The sequence below is a fragment of the Aphelocoma coerulescens genome, chromosome 14 (assembly GCF_041296385.1).
Source record: "Aphelocoma coerulescens isolate FSJ_1873_10779 chromosome 14, UR_Acoe_1.0, whole genome shotgun sequence".
Classification (NCBI taxonomy): Eukaryota; Metazoa; Chordata; class Aves; order Passeriformes; family Corvidae; genus Aphelocoma; species Aphelocoma coerulescens.
This window is the reverse complement of record NC_091028.1, coordinates 12210595-12235892: the sequence shown is the minus strand read 5'-3', so window position 1 is coordinate 12235892 and position 25298 is coordinate 12210595. Positions and strand designations below refer to the sequence as shown.

The following is a 25298-nucleotide window of genomic DNA, read 5'->3' as shown; positions in this document are numbered from 1 at the left end:
AATATACCAGTAGCAGCAGCTCTGTGGTCTGTCTCATTTCCCCTCAGAGCAGTGGGTTTTGTCCTCTGCAGAAAAATAAAGCACCACTTCAACAGGGCCAGACCTCAGCCTGCATCAGCTGTGCTGCTCCAGAGGCAGGACAGGTCCTGCCTTTAACCGTGGAGCCAGCACACACAGAAATGGGATTCAAAGGAGCAGTGTGTTCATCTGGACAAGGCAGAGCAGAGCTGGGGATGTGCAGCTGTGAGGAAACACATCCTGGGTGCTCTCCTAAATCCCACCCCCGATGGAAGGGGGATGAGCAGCCCTCACCAAGGGTCTCTGCAGAGCTACAGGTGCAATTACACAACAACTTCAGTAAAGCAAAACAAAATTAAAGAAAACTGTTTCTATCTGTGGTATCAATACCCAGCCTCTGCTCAGAGCACAGCAGCTGAAAGGGTTTATTTACATAATAATAAACATGTAACAGGGCTGCAAAGATGCCTTTCACACTTTTGCCTCCAAAACAAACCCATCCAAACCAGGTTGCTTCCCACTTGCCTGGTTGTTAACCTCCATGCCAGGGCAGGAACCTAGTGTCTGGGACAGAGGGTGCACCCACCTCTTTGAGAGACATTTCTTGGTTAGATCAGATCAGGTGTTAAACCATGACCTTTAACAGTTCCTGTAGAGTGTTAGAGCTTGAACTGTTGTAGGTCTGACCCTTTTCACTCATTGTCAATGCAAAATGTAGGTGGAAATTACCCTCAAGAGATAGAGATACCTTCAATCTTCAGTTGTGCCATCTCACTCCTCACATTTCCAGTCTGCCTTGACCCCATATTCCCTGGGTCAGAAGAAGGGAGCAGGGATCTGATGCTGCTGTGCTGAGGCACATCCAGGCTTGCCCAGGCTGGTCCCTCATTTCTGCACTCAGAGCTTTGGCCTCAAAGCAGCTTCTGGGCTGGGCTGTGACCAGCACGGAGGAGCTGCAGAGCCAGGTCTGGCAGATGGTGAATGCAGGCTGTACATCTTGAAACATGACTTGGCCCAGCCAAGCCAGCTCCTAAACAAACCCTTATTAAGCTGCATCACACATTAAATCTTCTGATTTAGCCCTTATAGTCTGGGGCACAGGTGAGTCCTAAAACCCATCACTCTCGATAACAAACACCCTTAATGGGACTGATCTCGTGATTACAATTCTCATTACGTGCCAACAACAAAAAAGCTGCAGTTAAAACACAAATGGCAGCGGTTGCTAAGTGACAACATCCGTACAGGCTTGTCACAGCCCTGAGACAAACAGCTGTGGCTGCACAGCAATCCTGTCTTGTCCATGTAACTGAGGACAAAAATGCAGTATTCATTAATGCTGTCTAGTAACCCTAACTTTGACCCAACAGAGTATTTTGAGCTTTAGGTTGTGACAAAGAGCCCTGTGAAAACAAGGCTAAAGCCTCCACTAAAACCAGTTGAAGTGAGTTTGATTCAAAATACCTTTAACATTGCATGTTCTTTCAACGTATTTTCTTCTCAGTGAAATAGTGTATAAGACAACAGCACAGCTTTCTCAGCTAAATAGCCTCTTTCTGAAAATAGGGAGCAGTGACAGTATTTTCAGTGAGGGTCATGTGAAATAACAACAAAATCAACAAAAAACCCCACCTGTGGGCTTCTAAAGGGAACCCGTGGGCTTTGTTCAGCACTGAAGCTTTCTGCAATATTTGGAAAAGACAGTAAGATTTCAGATCTGTAAACAACAATTATCCTCATAAATAAAGTATTTAAACTGTAAATTTCAAATTACATTAGATGATGGTTGAGATTCAGCAAGGCACAAAGGGGTCACTTGCTCAGGGAAAGCAGTGGTGGGACCAAGGTATTTAAGCACCATTTAGCCTGGGTGAAAATCCCTAGAGTAGAGAGACACTAATTAGCACAACTGGCAGCTCAATGCATCTGAGGAAGATTATTTAGGAAAAAAAAAAAGAGGAAAACCAGTGTTGCACCAGCTACACACAGCAGTTCACTCACCCCGCACACACTGCACTAAAACCTGTTTGGGGCCGTGCTGGCAACAGAGACAAAGGGACGGGTCCGTCACTGTCCTGTGAGCAGATCCGAAGTGACCAGGGAAAGCCACCAGCCGGGTGCCCAGCGGAGCGAGAAATGCACCAACAGGCGTGCCCAGCCCGGCCCACGGCGCTCCCGGGAGAGCCGAGCGGCAGCTCCGCCGCTCCAACACCGGCATCATCTCCCGCTGCCCCGGAACGTCCTGCCAGCGTGCTGGGACCACAGCTGCCCCAAGCAGCAGCTCCCAGAGACTACTGCTGCTAATTATACCCTTCCCTAATGAATTCTCTTCTGCTCCATCCATGGAAGCCTCAATTTCCAGTGCCAGCAGTAACAGATCCTGCCGACAGCTCTAAGAACGCACAAGTCACTGGTGTGGTCAAGGCTCACCCGTGTGGATAAAGCCAACTTGACTTTGGATTGGCCTTTGGCCACTATCTCCGGGTCAGCATAGCAAACACTTCTATTTTGCACATTACACCAGAGTAAAATGTGATTTTTTTTCCCCCCCTCTATATTTTATCCATAAACACAGCACTTTTCCTGGCCACTCTCATTCCTCGGATTGCTTCACCACAGTCAGGAAAACGAGGGTGCCTCGCAGTGGTATTAAAGCCCTGTGTCTCTGTTCTCCAAATCCTGCAGCACAGGGTGAATATTGCAGTGCAGACAAAGGTCTGAGTCTCCAGCAGCATTAAATCAGGCAGCTCCAAGGTGCAGCGTGCCGTCTGGCTGGCTGCATGAAAGGCACGTTTTCCATGTGCGCTGGCGGGCACACAGCTCAACCTCCCTGCTACCACAGACATGGCATCAGGGAGGGGATAAAAAGAGAAGCCTTCCATCACCCTAATTCCTGTTGAGAACTTCTGCCCCGTAGGAATCAGCCTTGCCTTCCTCTCTAGTTTGGGAGCATCTTCTCCACCCCCTTTATTTACTTCAGCGAGATCAAAGATTCATCTCCATGGTAACGTCTGAGCTCAAAGAGTTTCGGCACTACAGCTTTGCATCCTGCACGTAGGGTTTGGCACCATTTGTTTGAAACAGAAGCTTTGAGATGATCAGCAGTCGGGTCTCTCCAGAAATGGTTTGATGAGCAATAATCAATAACCTGAGCAGTGTGGGCATGTGCGTCACTGACACAAACACTGCCGAGAGGAACTGCCTTTCCACTGTGGAATCTGTGGCCCATGAAGAGCACCTGAGGGATGCTGGTACGACTGCCCTTCAGCAGCTGGCATTTTGTCCCCACATCTGAAATTTGGTAGCACTTCCAGGAGACCAGAGCCATGTGGGCAGAGCTGCTGGAGCCCACCACTGCCCACCCTGTGCTGCATCTCATGCCTCAGAGGAGGCAGCTGCAAAGCTGCTTGGATTTACCCAAAGGAAACAGCTAGCAGCCCAACACCCAACCCGGCAAAGAGCTCATGAATTCTGCATTCAAACTGCTGCCTCTGGGCCAGCAGTGTCTGGGACACTGGGTCTGTGTCATTCCAGTGATTTCCCTCCCAGTAGCACCAAGCTCTAATTCCTTCAGTGCAGTCACTCCTAAAACTAGTTCCCGGGAGAGGGAAAATAAGAAAAAAAACCTAAATAAAACAGATATGTTAAGTGCTATTTTTGTTCCCTTTTCAGCTCACCACATGGCCACACAAACTGTTAAACTGTTGTTCTGGGGGCAGGAGCAACCAGCCAGGAGGAAAACTATTCAGACATCCATGGCAGCTGCTGCTGACAGAAAGGGGCCGTGGAGCTGCAGCCTCGCAGGAAATCCTGAATTCTACTTAACTCTCACATGAAGAAAAGGAGGACAAAAAGAAGTGAAACAGAACTCATTTGCAAGACTCACGTTTTCACAGGCATGTCCTAGGAAGGGTGGGCAGGGAGTGGAGAGCGCGTGGGGCTGCACTAGCACTGGAGCAGAGCTAATAGTATCCACCTGGAGAGCATCAGCCAGCACCTGGGGCAAGAGGAAGCCTCTTCTCTCAGCACTGCCAGGGGCACAGATTCTGCTCTTGAGGAAGTCAGACCCCACCTCAGCACTGCTTGCGGCAGTGCAGAGCCCCAAGGTGCCCATATGCAAGCAGAATGTGATTTTTATAATCATATTAAAAAATTTCAGAATAGCAACTGTGCAGAGAGCAATCCAGCTGCCAGCATTTAGCCTTATCCCAGGGCACAGGCAGAATACGCCAGCCATGAATTAATACTGCATAAGCTGCACCATGCTGAGTTTCATGGCTTAATTATAAAAGAGAAAGCAATAATCAAGGGATCCGTAAGGCTAATAAATGTTCTGAGAACACCAAATGTGACACCAGAGCCGCAGCCAGTGCGACAGGACATGAATGCATTTAAAAAGAACATTAATCACACCCCATGTATTAATTCACAGTTGGTTTCCAGTGACAGCACTTGGCCTTTAGCCGCCTTTGTAGCATCACCAGGCTCAAGTAGATCCTCACCCAGCCCAGAGCAAACTGGGCTGTGGTCAGTTCCTGAGCCAAAAATCACAGCCATGCGTCAGCCCAACAAGACACAGAGATGAGCTCTGATTCAAGGCTCTGCAGCCCTGTGGTTCTCCTCTGCCTTGTGCCTGAGCTCGGTTCAGTGTCCACACCTGTCCTGTTATCCGAAGGTTTCTGGGTCAGTGATGTGTCCACCTGGCTGTCTGGCATGAATCACCTGCTGAAGGACAGCACAGGGAAAAAAATCAGGCAAGTTCTCCAGTCACCTCTGCAGCAAAATACTTGAAAATGGTTCTGTTTCTCAGTGCCTCCAACTATCTCTGCCCTCCATCTCGTATTTAATCTCACTGGAGTGTTTTAGTTACACAGACAGCATATTGCAGGGCTTTGCCTCTCAGTCACAGACCTCCCTCCTTTGAAGGAGAGAGTCTATTTCAGATTACTGACCACGTGAAACTTGATGTCTCTGCATCTCAGGAAAAACTGACAAATCTTAAAACTGAGGTGCCACCACTAAGAACCTCTCCATCTGCACTATCACACAGCAGTCCCCAAATTCCCGTAGGCTGAGATGCCAATGCAGGACACAACCCAGCCCTGAACTGTTGACACCAGCAAGACACTCCCTGAGCTGAAATGCTGCAGGACACAGTGCCAGACAGAGCTGCTTATACAGAAACTTGAAATGCTCCCAAACACCCATTTCTGCCCAGTAATTTATTGGAATCAGAAAAAGTTTCCGATCTGCAAACATCTCATCCTCTAGCTCTACAAAAGGCAGCTCTTCACAGTTCTCTGCCCAAAGTTCTATTATCAAAGATCTATTTCAAAAGAGATAGCTGCCCTTCTTCCCTTACTAATATTCCCAAATTTATCTGTGTCCTACTTAACACCTCCTCTGAAACCAGGAAGCAAAAAGCTATTTCTGCTGGACTCAATAAATGGACTCTGCTGAACCCCAGGGAACACACAAACCAGATACCAGGCTGAATTTAAATCCTGGGATGAATTGGTCAGGCAGCAGCCTTCTCCTTCCTCAGTGTTCCTAAAGCCTAATCAGGAGCCAAGAGGAAGACAAACATAAAAAAAAAAAAAAAAAATTATTCTGTATATCCCCCAGATCGTCTAAGCCAGGCCAAACTTGTACACTGAAGCTGCATTCTCCTGGCTGTAAAAATATCTATCTGCCTCCTCTTCTGCCTCTGCAGCCATCTGGGGACCTGAAATCATGCTTCCTCGTGGGAATGAATCATGGAGCAGCCATGCTGCCTTCCTACAGAGACACACAATCAATGGTAAAAAGTGAAGAAGACCCTTAAATTTTCCTTAGAGTAGCACAAGACAGACTTGGACCAGCCACTGCCTAGACATGTGGGCTTATGTCTCAAGAGTCTCTGACTCCAGTCAAAACTCTCAGCTCTGAATAAGCCCATAGTACTAGAAGCTGCCCAGATGCACATGAAGCCTAATCTAGCAACTTATTTGCAAATAAATGGCTCCCTTTCATCCGCCCACAGATCTTCTGCCCAGTGTTTTCATCTTCACTCCAGAGCTGTTCTCATTTTCTCCCTCTTATCTTCTCCCCCAGCATCAGCTGTGGCAGCAGATTGCACTCACTAATCAAAGAGGGGCTGGGCTCTCTCTGTTTGCTCCTTCAAGTCTGTGGCACTACAGTAGCACCAGCCAAACATTTGTTTTCATTAAAGCTCCTCCCCAAGTTGCCAGCAGAGCCTGGACTGTGCCAGGACACAGCAGAGAGGGACAATTTTGCTGGTCTGGTGCTGCCTTAGGGACACCGATGCCCCCACTCCATCACCTACCAGAAGGTGCCTGCTGCTCTCTGCTTCTCTTCTGTCACCTCCTCCAGAGGGAAGGAAGCTGTCCTTCACTGCTGCCGATCTCAGCTGCCTCAGGTTTCTCACGGGAATCATGGAAAACTGTGAGTGCCATGCTCACATTGCTGTTCATCCACACCTCCATGAGGTTCATCCGTAGGGTTTGTTAGGGAAGGGTGATGGACGGGTGTACTAGTTTGAAAACCAACCAGTGGGAGATCACAAGTCAGAATTATAATTTAATAGGAAAATTAAAATAAATGCAATAGTACAAGAACACTGACAGGGTCAGGATACAACCTGACACCCTGTTAGTCAGAGTGGTGGTAGCAGTCCAGATGAAGTGGTCCTGTTGAAGCAGTGATCCTGTAGAAAAGGGCCTGGTTTTCACCTGAAGGTCCAGTAGCAGCTCTTGTCCTCTAGGAATCCAGTAGGTAGAACTGCTTGTGCTGTTCCAAACACGAGCTTGTATCCAGGTGGGAATGATTGGCTCCTCGCCCTGGGTGGAGCATCTCACAATGGGATGATGTAATTGTATGAGTCATGGGGTGTGTCCTTGATGGGCCATTAACAGAGACAAAGCCCCGAGGGCATTGTCTGGGATGAGTCATGGTAGGAGAAAACAAACACTGCCCCACCCAGTTTAACAGCTTGTGAAGGTGATAATAGAATACACACTATTGGTTACATCTTACATTGTAACCAAAGTCAATGATGAAGCTCGGAGTGCATTTTAATTAATATCAGTGCTTTCTTGGGCAGGAATGTGACCTATAGACACAGTTCCTGAGTCAGGTAAGGGCTGGGCTGCCTGGCAGCCTTGATGGCACTGTGTGTGTTGAGTGAACCACTTTCATTCATAGGATCAAGCTGGTTTTTTATTCCAGCTCCACTGAAAGATGCACATCTTTTCTTCCAGCTGAGTGGAGCACGAAGTCACTGCTCTGCTCTGCTCTTTATTTGCATTCACTGTATCTAAAAGCTGTGTGCTGATCTCAGTAGACAAGTGACAGCCACAAGGAGTGCAAAGCAGCGCTGCGGAAAACAAAAATAAGATTTCCTGCATGTGCTGGTGGATCCATGCAATCCCATGAATCCACAAGGAATATATGTCCTTAAACTGCATGTGCCTGTCCCTGTATTTATAAAAAAACCCTGTGACAAGACAGGCTGCAAAACCCTGGAGTTCTGATTGCATCAACAACAAACAGAAAACTTGAGCAGATCAAGGAACCATCCTGCTCCCCACCGGTGTCATTTGCATCTTAATACAAGCAGTCCCACTTCAGGGGTCACTGAAAAATCCAATCTGAGTTTCCCCCATTCCGTACTCCGGGAAAAATCCAGTCCGGGTTTTCCTCGCAGTCCATTCCGTACTCTGGGAAAAATCCAGTCCGGGTTTTCCTTGCAGTCCATTCCGTACTCCAGGAAAAATCCAGTCCGGGTTTTCCTCGCAGTCCATTCCGTACTCCAGGAAAAATCCAGTCCGGGTTTTCCTCGCAGTCCATTCCATACTCCAGGAAAAATCCAGTCCGGGTTTTCCTCGCAGTCCATTCCGTACTCTGGGAAAAATCCAGTCCGGGTTTTCCTCGCAGTCCATTCCGTACTCCAGGAAAAATCCAGTCCGGGTTTTCCTCGCAGTCCATTCCGTACTCCGGGAAAAATCCAGTCCGGGTTTTCCTCGCAGTCCATTCCGTACTCCGGGAAAAATCCAGTCCGGGTTTTCCTCGCAGTCCATTCCGTACTCCGGGAAAAATCCAGTCCGGGTTTTCCCCCAATCCGTACTCCGGGAAAAATCCGGTCCGGGTTTTCCCCCATGCCGTACTCCGTACACCTGCCTTGGTCTGATTAAGAGAGCACAAATTGGGGCAATTTTTCACCAGCGATGCTGCCAGTGCCTTCAGAGCAATGCAGGCTCCGGGCTGCAGCAGGGATGGTCTCATCCCGGTGCTTGCTAATCCTGCAGCACGGCACGTGGTCATCTGCCCACTCCCATGGCCACCGCGGCTCCGGCAGGACATTCTGCTGGCCCTTGCAAGGCCCGTGGTTGTGCTGGATGTGCAGATGGCATTCGGGCTTCCAGGACCACTACAGTTCCTGAGGTTGTAAATTTTTTTTTTTTTCCTAATTTCAGTTTATGTCACTTAGGGACACGCTTGAGTCCCAGCCAGGGTATTCCTTTTTTCCTCCCATCCAGGGATGGCAGAAATGAGGGATCAAAGCACTGAAGAGGATCAAAACATGAAAGGCAGAAAAAATGAAGCCATGAAGAAACGGGAACAGAGATCCACTCCTTTCATGTAATTAACCTTTCCAAGAACAGATAATATTCCCGAATTAAAGGACATTGTGGGACACAAAAATGCATCCAGGTCATGTGGGAGCGATGCCGCGAGCGAGGCATCAGGGAGAATTGCAAACACGGCTCGCAGGGCGGGGATGGCACCAGCCACCGGCACAACCAGACCCCAGACACCCGCTCCTCGCCCAGCTCTCATTAGAGCGCAGATTAAAGGGTTTCCACCCCGCGGCACTGACGCGCTGCTCAGCCCCAGGCTCTTTTGGGAACGCTCTTCCCAAAACAAGGGCTGCCTGCGCTCCTGCTCCCCTCCCAGGCGCCAGCGGCCGAGCGGGTCCCGCCGCCACCGCCGGGCCCGTCCTGCTCCCCCGCACCCCGTGTCCCCTCCGCACCGTGTCCCTCCTCTCCCGCACCCCGTGTCCTGTCCCCGCACCCCGTGTCCCCTCCGCACCGTGTCCCTCCTCTCCCGGACCCCGTGTCCTGTCCCCGCACCCCGTGTCCCCTCCGCACCGTGTCCCTCCTCTCCCGGACCCCGTGTCCTGTCCCCGCACCCCGTGTCCCCTCCCGCCCCGAGTCCCCTCCGGGCCCGGCCGCTCCCTCAGCCCGGCGCCGCGGGCGCTCCCCGCCGGTTGCCCCGCGCCCCGGCAGGAGGCGGCTCTGGGCGGCCGCTCGGCGAATCCCGCGGGCTCCCGGCGCCGGGGCCGAGCCCCCCTTTGCTCCCCCTTTTCCTCCTCCTCCTCCTCCTCCTCCTGCTGCTCCTCCTGCCGCCGCCGCCGCCGCTGCCGGGCTCCGCTCCGCCTCGCCAGCCCCGAGCCGGGTGCCCCGGCCCTGCCGCTCCTCCCGGCCTCCGCAGTCCCGGCCCGGCGGGCGGTGAGTCTTGTCCTGTCCCCCCGGGCAGGTCAGAGGGGTCGCGGGGTCGCCTCATCGGGGTAGGGCACGGCCAGGAGGGAAGGGGGGTCCGGGCGGCCCCGGCGTGCGGCGGGACCCCCCGGGGGGCTGGGGCATCTCCCGGGTGATGGGCATCGCCCCCGGGGTGACGGGCACCGCTGCGCGGGTGAGTGTGGCTGGGTTCAGGGAGATGGGCAGCCCTTTCCCGGCGACGGCATCGCTCCCCGGGTGATGGTGGCCGTGCTCGGGGCATCCTCCCCCGGTGGCGGCGGGTCACGTTTAGGGCATCCCCCTCCGGGGGCTGGTGACCGCGCTTGGGGCATCTCCGGCCGGGGATTAGGGACTACGCTCCGGGCATCATCCCCACGGGCTCCAGGGGTCCTGCCCGGGCACTCTTGGTGGTGCATCCTGCCGGGGGTTTGCGGTGCCGGCGGCTGAGCTCGGTCTTCGCGCTTGGTGCACGGTCCCAGAGTGCTGGGGGACTTGTTCCCTCTCTGCACACCCACCCGTGGGATTCCCGCACCGGGGACCAGCATCAACAGCCCCTTTTCCACATCAGCGGGGCCGGGGGTGTCCAGGTGTCCCAGGAGCAGCACTTGCTTCTGCAGCCCTTCCAGAGCACCCCTCGTACGCAGCAACCCTCCGGCTGGCAGAGCTGGCAGATCAGGGTACAGCCGGCCCCTACGAAATCGTGGATTTGGGCTCTTTGTCCCCCCTAGACATGCTGGCTGTAGTAATACCTTGGACCCCCCTCCTTCTCCTTGGCTATAAAATGCCCACAAACATCCCCGACCTGGCGGCACCACTTAAAAAGCACTTGATGTTTTGGGAGGAGGAGGCACCGCGTGCCTTTATACCGCGGGATGAGCCACTTTTATAACGCCCGTGCTCCAGGGAATACCCACCCTTAGCTATACCTGTTTGGGAGTTCATCCGTATGGAAAACGCAGCCGCTTTCCTGGCTAACACTGGGGTTGTCTCGCAGAGACCATTTAGTCTGTCTAGACAAGTATGATGAAGAGCAAAGTGCCTGGAGCTGTGAGTGATTAGAGCTCGGGTATCTCTGCAGTGCTACGTTTGTTGCACAGCTCTGATAGATGCCGCTCGGTGCTTTTGGGTCTTTGGTTAGCAAGTGCACAGCACGCACACACGGATTGTGGAGGATTATTTCGTGCCAGAGCCAGGGAAGGAGAACACAGCCAGCCCTTCATCACATGTGTGCATGGGAGAAGCATCACAGGCAGTTAAACCAGACTAAAATGAACAGAGAAAACAATGAAAATGGTGAATAAACGGGTGATGAGGGGGAGGAGGGGGAAAGGCACATACTGCCAGCTTACTTTCTAAAGGGTAGCACAGAGAAGTTCATGAATGTTTGTGTGACACTTAGAGAGCCTCAAATAGCAGGCACTGAAAAATAGGGTAGCGCTTTGTACGAGCATAGAATAAATAAAATCCGTAGAAGAGAAGGCTGAAACAAGGGATAATGTATGTCCTCACTACATATTAAAATGAAACACAGTGTAGTGGGAGAGCAGGCTTTAACATAAAACAAAATCAAGGGCAAAGTGGATGTGTATGTGTTCTTAAATACTTAAGAGCACTTAAATAAGAACATTTAAATAAGGACAGATGGAAGCATCTGCCTCCATCTTAAGTATTTATTGACCTTTACAAATCTTGTCTTTCACCTTGCAAACCTTTTTTGCATATTGTTGAGCTGTCCATCTAACTCATCCCACAGTCCAAGTTAATTAATGAGGCAGATTCCTGGGAGGACAAACTTCCAGGACTGAGCCTTGCAGCAGTAACACATCAATCACATTTCCAATAGGACAGGCAGATTCCCCTCCTGGTAAATGCACATGTGAATCCCTGAAGGTTTCCACAGCACCAGGAATGACTCTTCTTGAGACCATCTGTTTCTGAGCCACAGACATATTCTAGAGACACGGCACACAAATATTATTGGGATCTGGCACTATGTGAGGCCAGAAGGCTTTATCTGAGTTTATGGGCTGGAACACACACAGATCTGACTCAGTGCTTTGTGGCCCTTTAAGCGAACAGAGGATGCCACAGCTCCACAAGTAGAGGGCTGAGCAGGTCCAGAGCGGATTTTCTCTGTGAGCAGAGGGGATTGATTCGGAAAACTGCTGGGTATCTCAAAATACTTGCACCTCAGGTCTGAACCTGGCCAAACAGATTTGGTGTGACCCCAGAAGCTGAGTCTACTCGGCAGGCAAAGCCTGGCTCTCTGTGAGGGGCTGTGTCGAGCTCCTCGAGGAAGGAGCTGGACCAGTGAGAATTTTGTTTGGAGCAGAGCTTCTCAGTCAAGAAAAATCTCTTTCTATACACGTCAACAAATAAATTGAGAAAATTGCTTTCAGGCTGTTGTTGGTGCAGTATGGGGAAGCACTGGGAAGGAGAGGCTGATCCTGGAGCATCAGTAGCAGACACTAAGTGCAAATCTCAGAGAAAGAGCTATTAAGCAACTGGGGCATGTGTTGATAATTAGTTATTGCTCGTTATGTTTGCTCTGGGCTTTTCATTTCTGTTGACTGGCAATGAATTTTCTGCACTATCACTGCTTGTTTACAGTACAGCACCTAACAAACGCAATTAATCAGCGTTAAGAGACCCTGCTAATGTCCCTCTGACATCCAAAGAACTGGGTTAAGTCAGTTTGCCTCCAATTACTTCACAAGAGCTGAGAGGGGAAGGGAACAGAGGGAATCTCCTTCTGTGCATCTGCAACCTGCAGTGCCTATAGGACAGTCAGAGTTAGAAATTACTTACAAATTGGGTTATAAAACAAATAACTTTAGAATGACCAGCTTAAAAAAATAAATTAAAAAAATACAATCTCTGCAATGTTAGGGTCAAATTCTATACAGTACCAAATAAATCCATTATGCACTGAGTGCCCTTTCTGTACAACATGGAATTTCTGCACACAAGACCATCCCTGTCTTGTCAGAATATCCCAAATGAACTCACACTGTATGATATTGCCTTGGCCTTTGAGAATCACCCTGATAGCCCCAGGCATATCTATCCAAGAAAGCAGTGTCAATATATTAGAGAATAAATGACATATCTATGAATTACAAACAGAATAATTCATAGGTAATTTTCAATTACAGAGAATAATTTATATGTGTCTGATTTGCAAAGAGAATAATTTATGAGTAACCTGAATTACACATGAAGCACATTAACAGGTTACTGTGGGAAAGGGAGTGTACAGACTGCTCGGGTGACACTTGCTGAGCCTGGATTTTGGGGCATTTCTTGTGAAAACATTCCCCATGAAAATAATCTGTCAGATGCCATAGTAAACAGATTTGTGTAATGTGCCCAATCTGATCTGAAACCTCTGAGAGGTGCTGAAAGCCAGACACAGAGAATGTATTGGAGCTCCTGCCTTGTGGAGCACCACAAGCAGAAAGGCCACAACTGGAGTCCTACAATAATAATCACTGGAAAAGGCTGCTGCCAGGAACACACAAAGAGCCCAGTGCCAAAACCTTTGGGTTCTTTGTGTCTCCTCTGCACTGCGTGGATGTGATGATGGACAATATGAAATATGCAAATAACAGAAACTCCCTGAACTGGATGAGATTCCCAGCACAGGCTCCTTCCCTGCCCCTGGAGCCTGCAGGAGCACAAGCACATGTTCCATCCCGCACACAGGGACATTGCTCCTTCGTATCATGGAACCACTGAGGTTGGAAAAGACCTCCAAGATCATCAGGTCCAACCTTCATGGACTTCTTATGGTCCAACACAGGTGCTCCTTGTGTAGGAAAAATTACAATGTTAGTAAATGGCTGTGAGATGGAATGTCAAAATTTGTACTGGGAAGAGGATGTTTTCCTAATAGTAAGGTAGAGAATGGCATGGAAGTGGATGTGGAGAGTGCCTCCAGTTGCAGCAGGTCTCTACATTATTATCTTGCTTAAAGCATTTCTCAAGTGCAACTACAAATTATTAGATTTTTAAAAAAAAGAGTTAGTTTCTCCTTCCCAAGACTTGCTGGTCAGGTCCTACAGCTTGTCACTGAACAAGGGGCCAAATTAGCTTCTTTAAAGGCAAGACATCTTCTGAAATACCTGAAGGGCAGAAGGATGCATTGGTGCTTCCGCTTCTTCATCTGCACCCTGGCATCTTAAAAACTGAGTCGGGAAAGAAACTATCCAAGCCAAAGTGCCATTTCCTCCTGAGGCACTGCCCCAGGGAGTTACACCAGGCACCCTCAGCACAAGAGCTAAAAATTATAAAGCCCTGTTGCTCTGCTTCAGTTAATGAAACACCATATCCATATATTAGACCAAGACAAATAACATCTACTCTGGCTAATGTTGTAAAAGAGCTGCTTTTTTCAACCACTAAAGTTGGTCCATAAAATTTTTCTGAAGCATTAATTTTCTCAAATGAAATATTTTAGAAAAGCTTATTGAAGAGAAGTAATTGTCCTGGATTTGGAGAGTGTAATGGGTTGCTGCTGTTCTGTTGGAAGCAAAGCCAGACTCTCCAGGACAATGAGGCACATGTCACCAGAGACTGAATTCCTGCAAATGAATCCCTGAGCTTTTGAACCACTAAAGCGTCGTCATGGGCATCCTTGGGCATGGTGAACATCACAAAACACCCATGGTCACAGCTGGGAATGTCTGGAGCTGGGTGAATGTCCCCTTTTAGGAAGCCTTGGGAAACAATGTATATCCCATAGCTTTGGGCTCGCACTATATTCCATGAGGGACCCCGGGGGGAACACTTACTACAAGACTGTGCACTCATTGTATTTGCTGTCACATACATCCACTCTTTACTGCTTCCCATTTAGCAGAGAAAAAACCATACATTTTCTAACCAGCTGCTCCTCCCCAGACCGACACTCCAGTTGTTGCCGGGAACATTAATGAAGGCAGCTCATGCTTCCAGAAACTTTAAAATTTAAATCCTTTAACATGATCGGTCTCAACCTGGAGCAAGTGCAAAGTCTCTTTCCTGACTTCCCTGGGAGCACTAAGCAGGCAGCAGCTCCTGGGATCACATCCTTGGGGAGCTGAATATTGCTAAGTTTCCCTGTGAAAGTTCTGCAATCTCCAGGAAAATGATCCTTTTCTTTAAAGGCTGTGCAGAACAAATGGAATCTTGTCCATTAGGAAAAGGCAAATCTTCACCCTAATCCAAGGCAAAACTCCTGATGACCTGCTGGGGTCAGACTCTCACTTTGTCCTCCCAAATCTGGAAGTAAGTCAGAAGTGTAGAGATTTGTGTCACTAAGTGCAAAGTAACCTCATACAAACTCTTGCTGCTCCCTGTAAAAACCAGCTGGAGCAATTTGGACAATTTTTGGCAGTAAGAAGAGCTGAGAAAGTATCACAGATTTTTTTTTTCTAAACTTTCACTGGATTAGGGCCCTTGTACCACTTCAGATCCCCCTGTGCCACCTGCTGTCAGCCTTTAATATGAGTGAAATACAAAGCTCGCAAAAAAATGAAAGAAAACTGCTTACCCACTCCCTCTCCAGGCTACACAACCTTAGAGACAAAAAAGATCACACAAAATGAGCCCTTTTAAGGACTACTAGTACATACACAGCTCTTCCCAAGGGTTAGATGAGAAGGAATGCAGTGTTAATTTTAATGGGCTGCCACTTTCCTCTTACAGTGCAAACCACCTCTGCAAAACTGAGGAAAAGCTTCAGCTCATGTTGGTACTATTTTTTTAAATAGTGAATTTTCTTAATCATATTGATGTCCTCAGGGGCCACTGAATGCCACTTACCTGGCAGAACTAGGCTGCAGACCTACTTAAATTATAGACTTAACCAGTTCCTCCTTAAAATATTTAATCTCTCTTTTTTTTTTTCTGTGATTGAATGCTGCTGTTAGAGCAGTGATGGTCAGCAGCTGAAGCATTTGGTATCCACCCAGAAAGCTTGTCTGGCTCCTTTTAAGTTACTATTAACTTGCCTAGAAGAAGATAACACTCATTCCTAGAAACTCTGTGTTTTTGTGCATACATACCCTGAATTTCTCATTCTGCTGTGTACAGGTGGAACACTTACCTGGGGTGGGCAAAAAGCCCAAAGCACTGCTCCAAAATGCTCCAGTTCTGCTTGACAAAAAATTAGTGTCTTTGGAAAAATCCAGACATAGATTAGTCACAGGGGCTCTGCTTTTCTTCCTCTATTTCTTCCCTCTCCCCAAGGTGTTTACTGGCACCTCCCCAAGTGCATAAACTGCAGTGGGAAATAGGTGCTTGACTTCTGCAGCTTTGGAGAACACTGGCCTTAGAAAGGAGCCTGGAGAGGACATTTACAGGATGCTCCAAATTAGCTTCTTTGTGCTGCAGGCTTTCATTTGCTCTTTATTTGCCACTTGACATCATCCCCAGCGTTGCTGATGCTAACACAATGTGGCATGAAGCTATTCACAAAGGGACACGATGGCAATGGGCCCGAGCATGTCCTGCTAGAGAGGCACCACCAGCACACGTGAGCCTCGCACAGCAGGTCCCACCTTGGCTGGGCAAACCTCCCTAAATCCTGCAGCCTGACAACAGCACTGGGAGCCAGCAGATGCCCTGGGATAATACCTAGGATTAAAAGCTGTTAGAGGAAATTGTCAACAGTCAACAGCTGCTTTCACTGGTGTCAGGTAAGTCAGAAGTTTAGGCTTCTGATCGACAGATGAAGACCGATATTGACCTCTTAGTTCCTGACATGGATCTATTCCAAGGAGTGTGGTTTATCCCAAGCAAATAGAAGCACCACCTTTCCACATCCTACAAGGTCCAGTGCAACCAGTTGCACAACACTCAGAGGCCTTTCCCATCTTACTGGGGCTTCAGGATAGAGCACCAAAAAACCCCCAAAACGAGTCAAGCCATCTGGTTTACTCCAGACACCCAGCAACATTCTGGAGCTATGCATTCTTGAGCACCATCTGCTGGCACAGGGTCCCTGAGCCAGTGACACCCAGGGGATGTGGAGAACTCCGTAACCGCCGCTCCCATCCAGGCCAGGGCAGTGTACAGCGTCCATAGCTCCCATCAGCTGGGATATTGGAGCAAACTGCTCTGAGGGCCAAGTGTGAGCAGGCTGCCCGTCCCTGGCGAGGCCGGGTGCTGATGGCTGTGTCCCCTTGCGCAGGCAGTGCCCGCCGTGGGTGCCCCGGCCATGCTGCAGTGCAAACACGCGCAGGAGTTCAGCTTCGGGCCCCGCGCTCTGAAGGATGCGCTCATCTCCACCAACCCCGCGCTGCAGGAGCTCTACGCCAAGGCCTTCTCCAGGGCGGAGAAGCTGTTCCTGTCCGAGGCCTACAACCCCCAGCGGACGCTGTTCTGCACGCTGCTCATCCGCACGGCCTTCGACTGGCTGCTCAGCCACCCCGATGCCCCCGAGGACTTCGAGACCTTCTACCACGCCATGCTGAGGAGGAAGCAGAACTTCTATCGAAAGCACATTTACCTGCAGCCTATAGGTAATGGGGGAATCTTCAATGGGCTGCCTGGAGAAACACAGGGGGGGCAGTGGGTGGTGCTGAGTGCTGCTAACACACTCCTCTAAGGACTCACCTGCAAAGGCAATAGCAAAGAAAAGTGTACCAGGCAAGGCTCTGACATGCTCCCGGCCCAGAGTCACAAGCCATGATGGTAGACCTGCCATATAAACGGTATGTGCGCCCCTGGGTGAGGCTCACTATGAATTTATGCATATATGTATATCAGAACATGAAACAAGGCTGGAAAAACCAGCATTTCTGGAGGTCTGTCTCTGGTGGTTCATTAAACACAGCCACCCATTCCCACGTTAATAATTCTGCACAACTTAAACAGGAGACAACCTTCCAGCACATCTGCTCTGCTAATGAGAGCGTACTAATGCCTTGAGCAACCTCTCAGGAAGAGCTGCCTCTTCTCCTCTATATCCATAACCACCCAGAGGTGTCCACCACATCCCCAGGTAGGCAATTACCTCCAGAATGAACCAGCCTGCCCCGTCCCCAGTTGCTGTGGCCAGTCCCACAAAACCCCTTCAGACCCTAATGTTCACCCTGGCTTTAAGGGACTGATAAGGAGCTTCTCTCCTCAGACTTAATCGAAGGGCCTGCGGGACTCTCGCTGCTGGATTCCCTCCAGAGCTGTGTGGAGTCTTTCTTCCTGGGTCTGCGTGTGAAGTGCCTTCCCTCCATCCCAGTCTCTTCCATTCACTGCTGCTTCCGCCACAGCCGGGACTCGGACAGGGTGCAGCTCCACGCAGGTGAGGAAGGGCCTGGCAGCAGGGAGCCCACAAACACACCAGCCTGGCACACGGGCATGAGTGCTCCCGTAGGAAATGCCTGACACAGCCCTTCATTGCCTGAGCAGGGAGGGGATGAGGAAGGGAGTGAAAAGGGAGAAATCCTGTTCCCATGGAAAGCCCAGAGCTTTGAGGCTGGAAACAGGAATAAAAAACAAAGTGACTTTCATCATCTTTTCCTCTGCTGTTTGTATTTTTCAGTGCTATTATGTTTAGGTCCAGCTCTGCAAAGCGATCGGATCAGCTCTGCGGGAAGGCTCTGTTGATTTGGTGCACTCCGAGTTCTCCCATCCCTTGTCCAGAGCCAAAGTAAATTATTGGCCTGGGTGGTTCAGGGGGGGAACTCACAGGCCTTTCATGATAGGAAATTTGGGTTCAAGTGTCACACAGCTCCCCAGGGGAACAGGTTTGCCAGCTGCCAAACTCGCACTGCACAAACATCCACCTGGAATGAGCTGTTTGTGGGTACCATGGGCAGCACATGCTCAGCACAGCCCCAGCACTGCAGCCCTGGGGCTGTTCCAGATCAGTTCTGAAATGCCTGTAGGGGAATTCTGCTCCCAGGTGCTCATTTCCATGGGTTAGGACTGAATTCACCTGCATTTCTGCTTTAACTCTGTGCTCAGCTCCACTTCCAAAGTTAAGTCTTCTCTGATTTGAGGGATGGGTTACACAGCCATGGTTCTCCGCCTGAGATGATGAATCCAGCAGCTCTGCCTGTCTGTGGCTTGGATTACATCCTCACCACCATGAGCAGTAGAAATTCTGGCTCTTCGTGCCTTCCAGGGATACTTCATTTAAATTAACACCTCTCTTGTATTTGTCCAGATGGGATCCTGAATTTCCTGAAGAACAACAAGCCCATGGATGCCCTGTGTGTCCTTGGACTCACTCTGCTGGACCTTTACCCATGTGAGACCTGGAGCTTCACATTCAGCAAATTCCTGCCAGGACAAGGTGGGATTGGCGTCCCATGATGATCTAGCACAGTGTGTGAATAAGGCAGCACTGTACCAAAAGCCTTCCCTGGGAGACTAGAATAGCCAAATCTTATCCTTAACATATTAATCAACCCCTGATAAGAGGAACTAGATTTTCCCAATTTAAAATTAGGGGGATCAGGGCTCCTGATCCAAACAGATAACTGAGGTGATACAAACCTTTTGGGGAGTGGGTCTCATCACACCCTGTGTGCCCAGCTGGACTCTGCTCCCACAGCTGTTATTTTCATGCTGCTTAAGGTGAGAGATAGTTGCAAAAGAGCAGATGCCTGACTTGTACTCCCCTCTCTTCACAGAAGTGGGAGTCTGCAGCTTTGCCAGGTTTTCTGGGGATTTCCCCCAGGCTGGTTGTAGCAGCTTGAACCCACCCACACAGAAGGAAGAGCTGTGTGAAGTCAGCAAGGAGGGCAGAGACCGGACCTTGCAGTTCAGTGCCCAGGAAATGGTCCAGTGCTGTAAGGTAGGACCAGCAATCTCCTGCACCGTGTTTCTTCCTGTGTAGGGTTAAATATTTCAAGCCAGGGCACAATCCATGCTTCAGCCCAGTGAAGCAGCCATGAGACTACTCCCAGAAGCACAGGCAATCACAGCTAAGCCCACACCAAATTCAGACATAGAGAGCTTGCACTTTAGTGCACTGCATAGACAACTCCTACTCCCCTTGCCACTGGAGCAAATGACAGCATCAGTTATGGGGAGGCTACAGGACTTGCCTCAATACAGAATGGTTGGGGTTGGAAGGACCTGAAAGACCATCTTGTCCCAAACCCCTGCCATGGGCAGGGACACCTTCCACTAAAGCAGGTTATGTCATGGAGCAGCACTGAAACAACCTTGCCCAGCTCCCAGGCTCATGCCTGGGTAATCCTGAGTATTCTGCTTGTCAGGCACAGCAGGGCTGATACGGTATTTGGAAGTTAATCAGAATATCTGGTGGAGCTGTGTGTAACTAACAGATGGCTGGAAAGGGTGACTCTGTCCTCCTCAGACATTGGCACCTGCAAGGGGAGGGGTCCCTGTGCCAGACCTGTCACATGGATGGATGCAAATAATACCTCAGCCAAGTTTGCACATTATGTGCAGATGCCCTTAAACCCCCTCACCTCCAACACATCCTCTTCCTGAGTGCTGTCCTCCCTCATCCCAACATCTGCCAGATTCCAGCTCTGCTTCCAGTGTTCCTCCCAAATCTGGCCCACACAGAGCAGTCCCACCAGTACCTTTGAAGTCATTTCCCTTTGCTCCCCTGGTATTTGCTCAGGATTTTCTAGTTTCAGGTCTCTTCCTGTAATAATTTCAAATTATATTAAGTGGCAATGGGAGGAAGAGAGGAATCCTCCATCCTCCGCCTTTCCACAGTTGCCAACTCCCAAGTCAGTCATGCTTGGCCAGCTGACTCCAGCTCAGTTTTTTTGCTTTGGCACAAATGCTGATGGAGTCTTTTCTGGAAGAACCCAGATCTGTTATTGCCAATAGCTTCTTACACATTTCTCACCCAGGCTGTGTTGCTCTTTTCAGGCCCAGTGGGACTGGTTTTCCTCCTTAAAAAAAACCCTGAAACAACAAAAAACCTCCAAACACCACATTGTCCTTGGGGAAGAGCAGGAGCAGCATTGCCCCACAACTCCAAACACGCTGCCTACAGGGCTTCCCACATCTGCCTCACCCACCCTCCCTTCTCCACAACACAAACATGGAGCTGGGAAGAGGCAGCCAGGTTCTCTTATCACCTTGGAAAAGCCTAGGCTGGAGGAGTGCCATTGCTGAGCAAGAGGTTGGTTAGACCGTCAGGGAGCAGGGAACGTGGGACAGCAGAGGAGGAGGAGGGGGCAGCAGAAACAGGAATGACCATGCACTGCTGTGACCTTTGCTTCCCTGAAAGGTGACCTGTCATGAGATCTGCCACCTGATGGGGCTGGGGACGTGCCGCTGGCTGCAGTGCATCATGCAGGGCGCCCTGAGCCTGGACGAGGCCCTGCTGCGGCCCCTGGAGCCGTGTCCCATCTGCCTGCGGAAGCTGCAGCACGTCGTGGGCTTCAAACTCATCGAGCGCTACAGGGTGAGACCCCATCCCCCAGCTCCTCCTGGAGCAGGGGCAGGGTGAGGACAGGGTGGCTCGGCCCAAACCTCAGCACTGAAGGTGCTGCAGCAGCGTGGTGAAGGCAGGAGCTCTCAGGAGCTCTCAGTGCAAGGTGCTGCGGCAGCGGCTCACACCTGAACACAGAGGGGTTGTACACGGGCTCTGACCAACGAAACAATTTACACAAGCTTCAGGGCTTTTGGCTTTTCCCAAGAAACACTGCCACAGTCAAACCACACTTTCCTACTCCCACAAACAAGGTGGGTAGGGCAGGCAGATTGGAAGCAGGGGCAGCAGCGAGCGCAGGGATTCCCACAGCTATGCCCTTTCCTGTGCCACCCAGGATTTTTGCCTCTCTGTGGCTGCTGGCAACAGGGAGGACATTGTAACTGTGTACTTTGCTGCAGTTATTCTGTTTCAATTTATGAGAAAGGATCACAACTTATTACGGCCAAAAAGTGGAGGGTCCCAGACTCATCCTTTGTCTCTTCTCTCCCACCCACACAACTGCTAATGCCATGTTTAGACAGATCAGGAACAGTGCTAACACACCCTTAGCTCCTGAAAGGGTTTTCTACCTCTGCCATCTAAAAAGCAGGATTCAGTACCCAAATGGTTGGTGGAATAGAAATAATGTCACAATTCTCACACAGCACCCATCTTCTCCCTGGTTGTGATTCCTGTCTGACACACATCATGTTCAGAGGCAGGATTTTCCACGGCTGCCTATTTTAAAGTCTGTGGGTTGTATTTGTAACAAGATATGAGGAGAATGAGAACGGGGACGCCTCTAGTTTCATTCAGAACATGGCAAAGACTGTGGGGAAACACACATTTTTTGTGGTTTTCCTACTTATCTGTGGTGCTGCCAGACTCTCCTCTGACTCTGGCTGTTTGATCCCTGCTTCTGTCTGAGGGGTGTCTAAATTGCCCAGACCACCAGAGGAACAAATCCTGCTTTATTTAAACACCCATCCTGTCAGCATCCAGCCAATACTTTCTAGAAGAGAACTGCCACCTGCATGAAGCTTTTTTAGAAACATTTTTGCCTTTACACCTGCAGCAAATACTGTACAGCATCCTCCGGTGACAGGGAACACAAACCTGAAGGAATGATACACTTGCCAAATGTCACATCTGCTTCCTCGAGAAGGCAAAGCTCAGCTAGATACAGTACAAGCTGGTGTAAGAGAGCTGTGATAATCTCTGTAAGAGGCTTTGCCATAATGTTAAGAGGAGACATAAATACCAGAGATGAATTAAATAGTTAAGCAACCTGACAGAAGAGAGCAGAAAGCATTTCGAGACAATAACAGAGAGCAAAGTTAACTTGCCAAGCACATTAAGTGCAAGTCTGAAGTCACATTTCCTCTTGGAAAACTATCACAGATCCCCACCTGCCACAAAACAGCTTCAGACACTCACAATAACCGCAGGAAATGCCAGACCCAAGCTGTGCTTTGGCGGCAGCAGCAGGTAACACTGCTCAAATCTGCAACTGAGACATGGTTACGGGCAAAGGAGCACGTGGGGCAGGAAACCAGTCCTTATGCAGCAGAAAGAGCCCCTCAATCTATTTATCTGAGTTGCACTCAGAAACACACTCCATTTTTTCATCCCAGCTGCTTATTCCAGCATGAGTCATCTTGAAAACTGAAAGCAAGTTAATTCTCCTGGTGTTTCCCCACCACAATCAACATTTCCACATTTCCACCTGCTGCTTCTGCAGCATCCCAGGCTGTCCTCACTTAGTAGCTGGATGAGTTTGCAGTGGCCACACACACAGAGACAGCAGGTCCCAGTGACATCCTTGGGGTAGACATCCACTTCAACTGCTCTTGCCTGCAGGTAAACAAAACCCACACAGAGCTTATCCCTTCCTGGTTAAACAGGAGAACATAAGAGGCTGCAGCCCTTCAAACCCACCCAAAGTTCAAATGAATAAGCCACCCAAAGGATGAGAGACTGAAGAGATTCTGGGAATTCAGGTAGTGATCTTGAGTTGATCATCTCCTTTTTCTGCCTTGAATAACCCAAATGTACTGTTGGAACATCTGCATCTCCACAGCCTTTTTTCTTCTTGGGAATTGGGCTAAGTAGCAATTGGGATTCCTTCCCAGATTCACTATTCTTGGGAGTTTAGAGCCATTACAAAATCATGGGCTGCTCGCAGCTTTCCAGTAGCTTTGCTGTCCCTTTCACTAGCCCAGCTCCCACTGCAGCTTCTGGAGCTGCCTTTGTTGGATAAACCCAGAGGGAGGGAAGGGCCACTGGAGGTGGGACGAGGCAGGAGAAAAGTTGTCCCCGTACAATTTTTCTTGCCCCAGAGGGAGGGGGCAGGGTGGATTAACTAAGCTGAAAGAGTCCATTTTATTCCTGTACAAAATTCTCCCCCGAGGCTCCATGCTCAGACTGAAATGAGAAGCAGGGCCGATTTCTCCCACCCACTCAATTTCAGCTCTTTATCCTTTCTGTCACTTGCCTGAAGAGAGAGCAATAGAGGAGGGAAGGGGGAGGGAGCAGCAGGGTGCTGTGAGAGAAGGGAGCTCTGCAGGGCTGGGAATCTCCTGCCTGCTCCTCAAACACTGCAGCTCCCCCTGAGCTGGGCAGGGATGGGCCCAGCTCTGTGCCTGGCACACCATGGGGACAGCCCAGGCTAATCCTGTCATTGCTGAGCAACTGGGGGCTTTGCAAATGGATCACTGGGAGCTACAGAAAGTAAAGATGAAGAAATGGGGCCACAGGGGTGTGAAAAACTGAAAAACACAGAAAAAAGCCCAACACTGTAAACAAGGCAGACGAGATCCACTTTTACTCAGGGATGACTGGAGCACTGCGGTTCATTCCCTAAAGCATAAGAAATAAATGTGCCAGGAGCAACCCATCATATGCCTCATTGTGGCATTTAATATTTTAAAAGGAAATTGTCTCAGACATTTTCCTTTCATTAATTCTTTCCTGGAGCCAGCCTTCCCACTTGTTCATTTCAGCTCGGGAGGGGAACAGCTATTCTTGGGAATAAAGCACACGTTACCACAGGCATTAACAACATGATGAAACGCAATTCTTCACCACTATCTCAGGAGCTTTTATAATGACACAGTTTCCTCTGGAGAGGCATTGGTTTGCCTCTCCTGGAGACCACATTCACACAGCAGGGAGTGATCTGGTGCAGTTTTCTCTTACCATCTTCAGTAATAAAGCAGATAAAGTCCACATCTGACTGGAGGCAGCTCTGCCACAGTCCAAAAAAATGGGAAAGAAAAGCTCCTGCTTTGTAGGGTGACCAGGAGTAATCTGAACCCATCATCTGGCAGAGAGGACCGTGGCAGCTGCAGCTGAGCCACCCAAGATAAACAGGTTTACCTGGCAAACACTGGGAAAGGTGTAACTGGTGTCTCTCACCCTCCACAATGAAACCTTTCTCCTCTCACTGCAGAAGCTCTATGCTTGGACACAGACTGTGCTGTCCACGTGGCCAAGGCAGGAGTCGGCAGAGCTGTCTGCCTCAGAGGACATCCTCCCGTTCAGCTCCGACTCTGGGATGTGCTGCGAGAACGACTCCGAGGCGGTGACCTCCCTGTCCGAGCCGCTGACCCCCGACACCTGCAGCCAGGGCCTGTCCATCGGGCCGGAGCTGGAGCAGGACGAGCAGCCGAGCTTGCTGCCGGAGGCGCAGGGCCAGCCCCGGCTGCCCGGGCACACCAAGGCCACGGACACCATCAAGGATTACGAGCTGTGGCTGGAGACGTGCATTGCTGCCCTAGAGAGGAACGTCTCTGAGGAGGAACTGGCTCAAGTGGACAGGACCGTGGATGCCCTGGCTAAGTGGGAAATGTTTACAGGACAACTGCCTGCTATGCGGAAGGACCTGCCCTTTGCTAGGGACAACACCGGGCTACGCAAAGTTCTTGGAGACAAATTTTCCTCCTTGCGGAGGAAACTGAGCTCCAGAAAACTGTCCAAAGGGGAATCATCCCCTCATCGCTGGCGGTGGGAGGACAATTAGGCTGGGGCTGCCTTGGGCTGGCTTTGTTCATGTCACTGCCCTGCTTCCAGCCTTCCTCACCCCAAGTTGTTGCTGTCTGAGAGAAACAGCAACTCCCCCCAGGAATAAAAGGTGTTTTGTTTTCTGAGATTGCTAACACAGTTTTCATGTGATTGCTTCTTCTCCAAGGGTTTTTCCTGTGGTGGTCTAAGTGACAGCACCACCCCAAACCCACCTCAAGTCCCATGTAGGTGCTTTTATTTTCTTGGTCTGAAGTTGGCCAGGAAGAGGTCAGCCAGGTCCCCACTAAAGACTGAACATGCTCACACAGAAGCTTGGGCCATCTGAACAAACAGATGCAAACCAGGGC

At 49.9% G+C, this 25298-nt stretch overlaps 1 protein-coding gene and 2 long non-coding RNA genes across 4 annotated transcripts; 2 read left to right on the top strand and 1 right to left on the bottom strand.

The window, feature by feature from the left end:
* Nucleotides 1-2256: 2256 nt before the first annotated feature.
* On the bottom strand, nucleotides 2257-7112 carry LOC138118909 (uncharacterized). Its single transcript, XR_011155327.1, has 3 exons — nucleotides 6750-7112; nucleotides 6344-6550; nucleotides 2257-4743 (listed from the first exon to the last, which is right to left on the bottom strand). It is a non-coding gene; the product is annotated as an uncharacterized lncRNA (long non-coding RNA).
* LOC138118910 (uncharacterized) lies at nucleotides 6379-8995 on the top strand. Its single transcript, XR_011155328.1, has 3 exons — nucleotides 6379-6462; nucleotides 7121-7153; nucleotides 8556-8995. It is a non-coding gene; the product is annotated as an uncharacterized lncRNA (long non-coding RNA).
* A 468-nt stretch (nucleotides 8996-9463) lies between these two features.
* Nucleotides 9464-25076, top strand: AMZ1 (archaelysin family metallopeptidase 1). Of its 2 annotated transcripts, none has more exons than XM_069029807.1 (7): nucleotides 9464-9527; nucleotides 16711-17041; nucleotides 17653-17820; nucleotides 18688-18816; nucleotides 19157-19320; nucleotides 20743-20919; nucleotides 24380-25076. In XM_069029807.1, the coding sequence occupies exons 2-7, from the start codon at nucleotides 16738-16740 to the stop codon at nucleotides 24947-24949; spliced, it is 1512 nt and encodes a 503-aa protein (XP_068885908.1). In that variant the 5' UTR covers nucleotides 9464-9527; nucleotides 16711-16737; the 3' UTR covers nucleotides 24950-25076. The 2 variants fall into 2 exon arrangements, with proteins under 2 accessions (XP_068885908.1, XP_068885909.1); XM_069029808.1 differs by lacking the exon at nucleotides 9464-9527 and adding an exon at nucleotides 16017-16216.
* The last annotated feature ends 222 nt before the right edge of the window (nucleotides 25077-25298 follow it).

Coding starts and splice junctions, on each gene's coding strand:
- AMZ1 (XM_069029807.1), top strand. CDS start 16,738: ATGCTGCAGTGCAAACACGCGCAGGAGTTCAGCTTCGGGCCCCGCGCT. Junction 17,821..18,687: donor CAGGGTGCAGCTCCACGCAG/GTGAGGAAGGGC, acceptor GTATTTGTCCAG/ATGGGATCCTGAATTTCCTG. Junction 20,920..24,379: donor AACTCATCGAGCGCTACAGG/GTGAGACCCCAT, acceptor CTCTCACTGCAG/AAGCTCTATGCTTGGACACA.